Here is a 12,261-nt window from a genome sequence, read left to right as displayed (position 1 = left end):
GCGGAAAACACTGATCAGAACACAGGGATGTTTCGGTCCAGCTGAGCAGGGCTTACACAGCATCAAGGTCTTTTCTGCCTCTCACCTCACCCCACCAGCGAGGGGCTGGGGGGCACAAGGGGTTGGGAGGTGGCCCAGCTGGGGCAGCTGACCCCCAGCTGACCACTGGGTATTCCAGACCATACAACGTCATGCTCAGCATGTAAAACTGGGGGAAGAAGAAAGAGGTGGAGGCGCATTTGGAGGCATGGCACTTGCCTTCCCAAGTAACCGTTACACGTGATGGAGCCCTGCTTTCCTGGGGGTGGCTGAACATTTTCCTGCCAATGGGAAGTGAGGAATTAATTCCTTGTTTTGCTTTGCTTGCGTGCACAGATTTTGCTTTACCTAATAAACTGGTTTTATCTCAACCCATAAGTTTTATTTTGCCCTTCTGATTGTCTCCCTCATCCCATCGGGGGGAGTGAGCAAGTGGCTGTCTGGGTCTTAGCTGCTGGCTGGGGTTAAAACACAACAATTGTCCTGAGTGGGAAAAACCAAGAGGTACATTAGAGGCAAAATTTTTCTCAACTACAAGTACTGTATTGCCATGCTCTACTGATATCTTAATATATCATAGTATCTTTTTACTTCATTCAGGCCTGTAAAGTCAGATTTGGTTCCATCACTCAGAGCAGTCCGTACTCTGAAAATGCATTTCAGATCTACATATGCAATAAGAAGTAAAAATCCAGCATAATTTTTCAGTGTCAAATCCTTGTTTCTGGGATCACATGGCAGGATATCTCACTTCAAATCATCTTTTCTTGCTACTAGGTTCACTACATAGGTGAAGTAGCCCCTCTTGGAGAAGATATGGTATATGGCAAAGTGTCACAAGGACCTGCAAGTAGGATTGTTAAATCAGAAGAAGATTTTTCATTTGCTATTCCAGAAAGAATAAATAATCTGTTTATTCTGATACTGAAAATGAAGATGAAAAATTTTCTGCCCATTATTGGGCATTACTTGAAGGGTTACAGAGACAGTATGGCTGAACTCTGATATAGTGGCAGATTACAAAACAAAGCTGCCAGCCACAAGTTAAAGTTTCAGAGGTTCAGACTGGAGAGTAGGACAACTTCTTCATTAGGAGGGCATTATAGTACTGCAACAGGTTACTCAAAGCAGAGGTGGATTTTCCATCCTTGGAGGTTTTCAACACTTCACTATACAACACATTGCTGATTTGATCTAGTATTGGCAAAAGTTCTGCTCCAAGTGAGACGGTGGACTGGATGACCTCCACAGTCTTGTCCAGCTAACATTTCTATGATTTCAGCATAAATGGCTGATGCACAAATGCTAAAAAAAACATCAATAAGAAAAGACAGCAGAATAAAAATCAAGTCAATCCAGCTTTGCAGGAAAGATTGAGGGATGAAAAAATCTCTGTGAATACCTATGAATATTTATGTTCTTATACTGCTTCAACACCAGTGAACCCAAGCAACAGCTGACAAGGGGTATTCAAGGAATATCCCTAGAAAATGGGTATTTGAAAGCATCCTTCACCGAGCCTTCCCTCCAATGCCTTCCCACATTTGAATTTTGTTGCCGAGACACCAATATAGGTAATCAAAGAGCGGATTGCTCTACCAGAGCACAGTAATTCACGTACATTGCCTTGTTAGCCTTGATGTGGCATCCACACTGGAAGATAACTGTAGCTGGCAGCAGAAGCAGAAAAGGAATGTTCACTTTTATATAGATGTGACTGTGCTGCAGTCCCTTCTGAGATGTTTGGCAAACGCCTACAATGAACAGTCTCTTGGTTTGAACTGCGCTCTGTCTTTCTGTAGGGAAAGCAGGATCATAATGCAGGATTAATAACCCTCATAACAATTCAATTTCCTGTATTTTCCCACTCACACAGGCACTTTCCTTCTTCCCAAGGATGAAAGGGTCTGTATTTCTTTAAAAGTACTTATTTTAAAATATTCCAGCTGCTGCCTTCCAATCGGCTGCTAAGTTTAAGGAGAAATATTTCACTCAATATCACTCTGCAGTCAGACTTGAAAATGAAACAAAAGTATTTATTTTTTAAGATCATTGGCTTTCTTGAAGGCACCCTAACTTATAATTAGTCCCAAGTTGTTTCTTAATTTCTCCATATTTGTTCTTACTCTGTTTTATTATCATGAGGCCAGGAAATATGAGTCAGTAACCCTAAGATCATCCATTTCACTCACTTACAGGGGGTTGAAGCCCAAGGCTAACAAAAAGTGTCAAATATTTCAAATAAACTGAAAATACGTCTACCATTTACCACCCACAGCTGAGCTCATATTTGCAGCAGAATCGTAGATGGTCTAAAACATGTTTAAAGAATTAAGTATAATAGCCCCACAGAAAGGAATGTTTAGGCTCTCAACAGTTACTCATGAAAAGGAATATATTATGAGGTGTTCTTTTCAATGGAACATTTACTGTCTCTTGGTAAATCTTATATATTCATTGATGCATAAATAAGGTGTTCACATTTGCCTTGGACTGCTGAAAAACTGACCAGTCCCCATGTTTTGTCAATTAAAAAAGTTCACTGTTTCCTTTTAACTTTTCATTTTCCTGATGTTATCGTCTTGTTTTCAGCTGAATTATAAATAGCCACTGTTACAGAAAGTCCACTCTTCCAGTGTTTCCTGTTAGACAGAAGGAAAGCACTATTCGCTGGACTTCTGTAGTGCTCATCTGTTCTCCAGAGACTTTCAGATCTTACTTAAGTTCAGAGGTTCAGATCATTTAGATAAGTTTATATGTATTTCCCTAGATCCACCTCAGCACAGCTAATGAGCCCCAGTCCTTCACAGTAGCACACTTACCTGGAAATGGTAACTAAAGAAACCTTCCACCACCAATAGCCAAAAAATCTTGAGCCAAAAGTAGTGGTGACTGCTGGGCATTTGATTTATTCACTTACCGGTTACCCTATGGTTGAAGCACTTTAATTAAGTGGAATCAGACACCAAAGTCTTTCATTGCAGAGTATGACAGAACCACTGTGCTGTGAGTTACGCACTTGGTAACAGCATTCACAGAAGCCAGTATACAGAAGAAGAGCACATCTACACTACCAAACAGGTGCAATGATGAAGAACAAAGTCTTAACAGCCACTTTGTTTCTAGATTTAGGCAGTGTCTGCAACACTACACCTGATGCTTGCATGAGAATATGGGTGACAGTCTCAAACCCACCCTTGACTTAACTTTTCCATTTGATGTGGAAGCCTGGCGACTCTATTCTTTTAGAAGATGAGATGGTAGTGCCGTATTTTTTGTAACAGCCTGGTGGTGAGAGCATTTGTGCAGGAAGTGGGAGCCCTAGGCTCAGCAGTACACTATGCACCCTGAAGATGCCCATAAATAGCTTATTGCTGTTGACTACATTCACTGGAATTGTTAACATATTTAGAAGAAAATCAATATGCATTTCAGCAAATAGTGGCACCAGAAATGCTGGTTTTCATGGGAAATATGTAGTATATCCAGAGCACTGGTGAACCACAGGCTGCCATTCCTGAATGCGTGTTTTGGCTTAAAGGTTTACTGTACGAAAGGTTGGTGGAACCAACTTCATCACTTGTACGTTTTCAGTTAAGGTGGCTGAAGTTGCCATGGTTGAGCTGTAAGTATGCTGGAGCTATGCTCATAGCCTAGCTCTGCAGGTAGGTCACTCGTAAAACTTGCACATAGGATAACCTACTTTGGGAAATTCAGGTGTGCACAAACTGCTGAGTGTCATTTAGGAGATGCTAATCAAAAACGCTTTGGGGTATGTGAAGCCACAATATTCTATAGATGACTAAGTAACTTCACTAGTGCCTGTGGTCCTTCGGTTTGGCTAGGGAACTAGGAGTTATAGATTGCTTGTGCAGTTTAGGTACCTAAGACACACACTAGACTCCTAAATGCTTTTTCCAACCTATCTTCTTAGGTGTCTGAAAGCAACCCCCTCCCACTCAAACTGGTGGGATTTTTATTCCTTCACAACATTTAAAAATGTTAACTCACCTCTCAAGTCTGATATGAAGAAATACGAAACTTAGGTTACCACATACCTTTCTAAAACAGGGTTATACAAGCTCACCTGGGGCGGCTGCTCAGTAACAGGGCAGAGGAAACCACTCTGACTGTCTCTGTGCCTGTTCATGCAGTCTCATGTTCTGAGAAGAGTGATCTGAACCATTGGGTGGTTTTCAACTTTCTAATGGATTCCTTAGCCTTTTCTGTTGATACAAACAAAATTATCTGAATTTAACAAAGTTCTTTAAGTAAAACTGTCTCATAGTCATTCTGCTGATCAGGCAGAGATCAGGCAGAGACACCGCACAGAGGTATTTGGTGCCTCTTTACCTCTTAAGCCCTGTATTTCGTGTGTTAGGGAATTTAGTCAACTCAAAGCACAAGTCTTTTCTGGGAGGTTTGTAGCGTACCCACTACACCTTTATAAATATCTTTGCTACGGCATAAACTGATTTGTATCGTGTTCTTGTGGTGCTCAGCAAGCCTGGGAACTGAGCCAAACCTCTTATTACACATTTGACTACAGAAATGAGTACACTTGGGAAGAGAAAAATGTTATTAAACTGAATTATGTTATGCCCTCATTTTTCTGCTTCAGAGCAGAATGATACAGAATGAATTAAGGCAGTTTGGGGGCCTTTATGTTAAGGCAATGAGTTAAACATGAATATGGTACAGTCTGGGAGGTGATTTCTACTAAATTTCAGAGAAATTCATTAAACTTAAAGTAGTCATAGTTTCCTCTTAGTCTATCTGTCCAAAAAAACTCTATTAGCCTGATTGCCTCTTGATCTTTTAACACAGCTTTGTACGTTTATGCTTAGTTTGGCTCAGAATCACATATAAGGCTTATGCAAAAAGATGGCTTCTCTAAATATTACCCCTTCAAATGCAACCTGATCTAAAGGTCAAGCACGTTCTTTCTTGTGAGTCATCAAGAATAATAATGTTTCTGCAAGCCAAATTCTGGCCTTAAATTCATGGCCTCACATTCACCTGTGCAAATAACTAAATTCAGAATCTGATCTCCAAACAGATGTCTTAGGAAACTACATTGTCTTCCGCAGAGCTCTGCAAAGGCTCTGTAAGGTCAAGGCCCCTCAACCTATGTCCTGCTAATTAATGTCTCTTATTTTTCCTCAAAAAGAGATAAAAAAGTATACTTCTTTTTCTAAAGCATCCAGAGAATTGCCTGTCATATAATTTTTTCCAAGTCTCTCCACACTCTAGCTGCAGACCAGAATTGGGCATTTGTTGTAATACAAATTGGAACTGTTGCATTGCCCGACTTTCTGAGTATTTCAATATGATGTTTTAATTCTGATCCATTTCTAAATATCTGGAAAATGAAAAATCTCAACCACAGTCGTCCTAAATAAGAAATTTTTATTGTTAAACTTTTCTCTTCAAAACTTAGAAATAAATATATTTAAGTTTCTTGTTTTATGGGTTTAAAACTTGTGATTTATGTTATTAAAGGAAAACATATAAAATGAAAAACATTTCAAACAATTAGAAAAATTATTAAATTAGCTGGTAAAAGTGTCAGCACAAAGAATGAATAGCACTAGCAACATTTCTACTGGGAATGTGGAGTAAGTTGAGGCAGGTTATGTTGGCACATGGGAAAATAAAGCAAAGTATTTGGAAGAAGAAATATCGTTTTGAACAATGAGAACATAATTTATGATGAGTAACCAACGTAGAGAGAAAAATAAAGAAAAGCATTCAGTCATGAGTCTGGAGGAAACATGACACCCCCAACCCCCATAAGCTTTTCTAACTTCTCTAAAAACAAGATTAGTTTGATAAAACTACCTACATTTCCCTCTAAATCCTTCCTTGTATTTAAAAAAATAATAATACTGGTAGTAAATACTTGCACACAAATGAAGATTTTAAGATATTTCATGAACACAGCAAAACCCTGTACTTGCCTGATGTTTTGTGGGAGTTTCTTCCAATCAGAATGTCACAGAATATTTGTTCCCAATCTCATGAGCTTCCTTCTCAGTTTTGGTCTGTATTGCTTTAAAAGAAGCAGTTGCTGTAATGGTTGAGACCCCAAAATTCAAGATGTAAGGCTTGGTCTATTAAGTTGTGCTGAAATTAGAATCAAAAGCTTGAACTGGTATCACAAGTGAACTAGGAACCAGCTGTCAGCTTGAGCACTGTACAAATAGGGGATTCACACAGCAGCCAAAGTCACAGGTCATAAGCCATATTAGATATTAACCTGGGAGTCAACATCACAGTTCGGTGCAGTAAAACCATCCTCCAGAACGAGTGCAATAAACACATGGGCTGCTGTGTCCAGGCCTGCACTCTGAACAAAGTTTCCTAGCAAGTCAGAAAATAAAAGAAAGGCATTCAGACTTGTCAGGAAGAGTAGAGTATTGCAAAGTTTTTGCACTGTTGTGGGTTGGATGCCTACAAGGACGTGTGGAAACAGCATCATGGACAATTGTTTGATGTGTTTTTCCTTCCAAACTGCTTTCATCTTGCTTGTTTCAGCTTGAGTCAGTTGGCTGTCATCTGAAAGGTTATTTCCTGACCTATGCCAATGCATGAGACATAATGACAGCTGCATGAGCAGCAAACAAGATAAATAGTTGGGTGTTATCATTCTGTCATTGGTAGCTGAGACCATGGTGTTTCTCTCTCCCCTCCTCCCAGAAGTTTCGTGTAGATTTGGAAAAAGAAAAAAACAACCCAAGGTTAGCACTGATCTCTGCAAGATGTTCAGAGGGAAAGGTCAGTTGCACATTACTACTGGGAAGAAGTCTAGTAGACCATGCCTATCTATTCCTGCTACAGGACAAAGATGCTGGTGGTAGTGCTAGTGTGCTTTGCTGTGTCAAGGCTACAGGAAAATCCAGTAGTTTGATCAGGAGTATTTTGTGTGTGCCTATGGCCTGGAGGAAGTGTTCAAGTAGCCTCAGCACTCTGTCCTAGTTTAAACTCTGCTTATGAGCCTTCTGAAGGGTCAGCTAATGTCACCTGTTGTTCGATGTTGATGGTTACTTTTTTCTTGGGTTTTTTTTACCCAAAAGGAAAGGCTGGAATCAGGACAGTAGCTGAAGAATACTCTGCCTACCTGTAAGCCAGAAGATAAAACCTTAGCCTGTAAACTCACCAATTCAGTTGTCAGTGCCATTCTTATGCCTGAATCTTAAGAAAGTGGGTGCAGCTGCCATTACTCCACCTTGAGCAAAACAAACAGTAGTTTCCACCCACTGGAATGACTTCAATGTCCAGGTAGTTTTCTGCAAAAACTTTTCAAGAAAAATTAAAGTTATTATTCACAATCCTGAAAGTACAACCCAAAACCTGAAGCATTATTAAACACTTCCAAAACTGCAAGCAACTTAACTTAATATCCATCAAGGGAGGGCAAGACCTTTCTGTTTCACTGCTTTGCTTATTTTTCAGGGCCACCTCCTTTTTTTGCTAGCTGTATGTTCAAAACAAAGGCACAGCCTTTAGATGTATCTTATTGAACATGCAGGTGACTCATCGGCTGTTCTGTTTATCACCAAGACAACATAACCATGTGATTACATCTCTCAAAGTAAATCCTCCTGTAGGCTGTGGACCCAAATCAACAACATTAACTACAAATACCCAGACTTTGGATTTCCTTAGCCAATCTTTGTGTCTTTCTAACTAAGGAAATCTTTCAAAGACACTCCCAATGGCTCTTGGCAGAGTGAGCTGCCAAAAAACAGGGGAATAACATACCTAGGTCTTCATTTCATGTGTGTTATGCAGAAAGAGACTCATACTGTCTCTGGATATATAATATACATACCATAGATATGTATACACCCCCCAGAATTTGATCTCGAGGGTCTACTGCTGATAGTTAGCTTCTGAAATGCAAAATAACAGCTTTTAGAAGAACAGTCAAGAAACAAGTACCCCAAGCATCCACTGGGAAGCTGCTAAGCACTTTGTGGAGTGGCAGTCAAACGGTTCTGGCCTCCAATGTGCAAAGCGTATGTGGTTAAGGAAGATACAAAAAAACGACATTTTAGGACGGCATGCTACTACAGAAATCTTAAGAAAGAGGATCTGGCCCAAATTAATTTCAACCTGATCTTTTTTAAGGCAATGTCCTCTGTAATGATTGGATGGCAATTTCTATACCAGTCTGAGTTTTCTAGGTTGACATTGCTTTTAATTATTTTATCGTCCCCTCTCCCATAATCCAAAATGCCATGCAATGTTCAGCTAAAGCTGTGTCTGCACAGTCTGGGTGAGTTTTGCATTTCTGAACAAGTGAGTATTATTGGATTCCGTTCATTCCAGCTGGGGGACAGCAGGCTGGGGGAATGGTTACAGGCAGAGAGGTCCCTCCATCCCCCATCCCCCCTTCATTCTCTCTCTCTCTCTCCACCCCCTAGCCGCACCCCCATTTTTTAGGATAAATATTTAAAGATCAGAATGAGGCAAAACCCCCATAGGGCTGGAAACATAGACAAGGTCACACCAGACAAGTCTGCAAAATAGCTTTTTTGTTTTGTTTTTCTTTACAACATCCAAGGTTTAAAGATTTCCAGCTTTTAAATTGTCTTTGCAAAGAAGAGAAACCATATTATGGACTTTTTGGTGAAGGTAACATAATGGATATTAATTTTAGTTCCAGGAATTTATGCCGTGTAATTACTAGAATATGTCTTGGTGAATAATGTTTGTAACGATAGTAATAAAGTCAAAGAAACACACTGAGAATAAAGCAGTCAAACCCCAGTTTTCACTTTATGCTCAGATGTTCAAATGTTCACATAAATGAGTTGTCACTGCAGTTTTGCCACCTTTTATTGGTTTTGTACTTTAGCCATATAGGCTTACAGTCAGATGAAAACAATTTCCTTACTTTAATTCTTTGTAAAGTACTACAATGACAGCAGTAGTTCTAGGAGGTTTCAGGCTTTCCCATGCAACATGGTACAATTGGTGAACACCTTCTAATTCAGACTAGTATTGGTCAAGTCTTCATCGGTATGACCAGGTGTTCTAGAAGATGTTTTAATAAAATTCCGGTATTCGATATCTTTTAATCATTCACACGATACAAAGTTACACCCTAGTTCTGTCAACATTAAATTATCATTAGTAAGACTTTGCTCCTGTTGTCTGAACAAATTTTTTGTACAATAGTAGGTTTCCTGCTTCCAAAACACTTAGTTTAGGTTTAGCATGGGAATGTTGAACACAACGGTGAAAGCCTATCAAGAAAAACATTTCTAATGTGATTTTCATTTGTGGAAGAAAAGAAGAATGAATGAATGGGCTTGCTGAGAAAATGTCACAGGTCACGTTTAGATTTCTGCTGTACTAATGGAGATTTCATGCAGAGAACGCAGCCTGTTGCCTATAATTTCCACTTTGATCTATCAGAAATTCCTAGATTCTCACTTTTTAAACTAATTCCTAGTCTCATACCAGATAGAGAGAACTGTGACAGAGTTTCTGCACCATTTTTTCATATGCAGCTTTGATTTCAGCCTTTGTCATAGCTATCTGTTTCAAGGTCCTCTTTGCCACTGATGTGTCTACCATTTTTTCCTACTGCAGTAAAATCTTGTTCAGTCTCACAGTATTTTCCACGGACTGTGAACTCAGAAATTGGACTGTATTCAACTCTTCTATATGTGGTGGAGGAATTCAGTATATTGATTCTTCGGGTGTAAACTTGTTATATTTCCCAGCACCTTCCAGTGAGGACAGAATTAGAAAATACCCTTCCAAATGGTTAAAGGGTAAGTGTTAGACTGCAAGCTGTTGGAAAAAATATGTTTATGCCTGTACTAGGGCACTGAATGGGCTCCAGACTGTTCTGCAGCACTGAGTCTAACTGGCACACACCACGTTGTGTCGACACCAATAAAATCTCCTACCCTGAGAGGGGTGCCTGCCAGCACACATCCTATTTGGGAATTGTTGTTCCCAGACTGTGTGAAGTTATAGTGGAATGGTTGCTCCCAGACTGTGTGAAGAAATAGTTTGGGTAAGGGCTCTTCAAGCCCACCATGCAGCAGAGAATCCTGTTTTGTACTTATGTAGGAATAAGTTTTCTGTGTAGTGTGGTAGCAAGAAGTCTGATGGTGAGGGAAGACTTGTAACAGCCAAATTGTGCTGGATACCATCCTGATAGTGTACCAGCAAAATTAACTGGTGTGCCCTAGCTCTATCTGATTTACTGTTATGGATGTAGCCACTGAATTTTCTTGGCTGACCATTGAAAATTTCCCCTCCAAAGTCATGTCCAGGTCTTCCTGGCTCCTACCGCTCCTATTAGGTAATGGTGTGGCAGCAGCAGCTGTGCCTGCATTTGACTTTTCCCACTTTTTGAGGAGCAACTTCTTCTTCACCAGGAGTGATGAGGGGGACCTTCGGCAAAACCCTTTTAGAAATCCAACCTATGGAGAGGACAAAGAGTGTAAATGCATCTGACATTTAAGGACTCGGTTCTTTTGGAAGTCAACAAAGAGTATAAAAATTCTGTACTTCCAGGTAAAAGCAGAAGAAAGAAATTGTTTCCTCACTATTTGCAGTTACTAGTCAATAGTGTTTTGCTTATGTCTCCTCAAGGATAACAAATGACGAAGTTGTCTTTTGAATGAAGATATGTTCTTTTAGTCACGAGAGAAGAGAATTGTTTTTTCAGGCTACTTAATAGCAGAAAAATTAGGAAAATAGTCCTGTAGACCTCTTCCTGATTTCAGGACACTTGTCTCTTTCCTTGTCTGAATAGTTGAGTAGTTACCCCAACACTCATGGAGTGCATTTCAAACACTGTGATGCAGTAGGCTTCAAACTTGCTGGCATTTCAGTTGTTGGATGAATTCTACATTATTTGAATAACACATTATTTGCTTGCTGTAATATATTATCCAGCATTATCCAAGAGAGTTATCTGAGTAATACGTTCCATTATTTGCTGTATTTACTATGGTGTTTGGTTGTTGTATTGACATTCTTTGGCTTTGTCACAGAAGGAGTTTTGTTCTGTCCTACACTTTAAAGCTTATCTGCAAATGAAAGAATTAAGCTGTGACCTTTCTGTTTGATGTATGAGAGAATCTTACTTGTTTGCAGATTTCTTTTTACATCTTTTTTACTTCAGGTTTTTTTCTGAAAGAAAGTGATAGGTTGGTATAAGCAAGAGAATTCATAAGAGCTGACAAAAAGACTGATCCTCCAGGTTTTGAAATCTCTTTTTTTATTTGTTGTTAAACAAGGATTCAAAAATAAATGTTTAATGACAGTTAAAAGACAAAGACTGACCTTTTCTCCTACAAGGGGAGCCAAGAAGGTTCCCATTCCCTTTGTCTGATCTCCTAAGCTGACTGCTGGCAAGGCTAAAGAAAACAAGAGTTGAAATTTTATGCATTTCTGAAGGGCACTAACCTAATTTTTATTTCCTTATATCTCACCTTCAAATCTTAGATCTCATTTGTATTAAATAAATGAAAAAAAAGGTAAAGAGAAAATATATATGGGTTTCTGGTTTGTGTATGCAGTGTTCCCTTCTCTCATTATCATCAGAATCCTTGCTACCATACTTAGTTATTCCTTATGGAACTTCTATCCTTGCAGAAGGATAAACCAGGATTCTGTGCTACATGGTGGGGAGGAAGAGGAATATGTTTCTTTATGGAAATATTTTGCAACACAGAAGGAAAGTTCATGTCTTCTTCGCTTAGAAATCTTAACTTTCAATTGCCTGCTTGTTACTCCCACTGAAAGTAATTATTGTGATGAACATTACATAATCTGAAAAACAAGTAAGCATTGTCTGATTACAGGTTTCTTTCCAGAAGCAGAATGGAAAGTTTTCTGGGGGAGTTTTTAGACATTCTACATTTTAGAAGGGAAATAATTGCCAGGTTTATATCCCAGAATTACTAAGGATAATTACTTCTTTTGCATCCATAACCCAACTGAATTACCTTTTTCACAAAATCAGAATTAACAAAATAAACCATCAATACTTTTCCTCTCTTCAGATGAATTTCAGTTCTCTACAGAAAAAACACACAGTGTCTATGCACCATTTCAATCCCATTTGCTCAGCCTGTGGAGAATCTCACCCATCAGAGTTCAGACTTCTTTTTCATTACTTAACAATGGAAGTCAGTAGAAAAGTTTTCTATCAGCAGGAGTTTCTTCTTCTTCATGAACTTTGGAATC

At 39.2% G+C, this 12,261-nt stretch overlaps 1 protein-coding gene across 4 annotated transcripts in view; it reads right to left on the bottom strand.

Moving 5' to 3' along the window:
• Nucleotides 1-12,261, bottom strand: part of LOC308056773 (uncharacterized protein) — a 62,218-nt gene that overhangs the window by 21,620 nt on the left and 28,337 nt on the right. For all 4 annotated transcript variants that reach the window (XR_013924967.1, XR_013924968.1, XR_013924969.1 and 1 more), the window contains one exon: nucleotides 1-12,261. This exon is cut by the window's left edge. Coding sequence is in view for 1 of the 4 variants with exons in the window: in XM_080372605.1 (XP_080228731.1) it covers nucleotides 12,205-12,261 (57 nt within the window). In the remaining 3 variants the exon portion in view is untranslated.

Source organism: Falco punctatus (assembly GCF_963210335.1).
Source record: "Falco punctatus genome assembly, chromosome: Z".
Classification (NCBI taxonomy): Eukaryota; Metazoa; Chordata; class Aves; order Falconiformes; family Falconidae; genus Falco; species Falco punctatus.
Note: the sequence above shows the minus strand (reverse complement) of the source record. Positions and strands in the feature narration are given on the sequence as shown.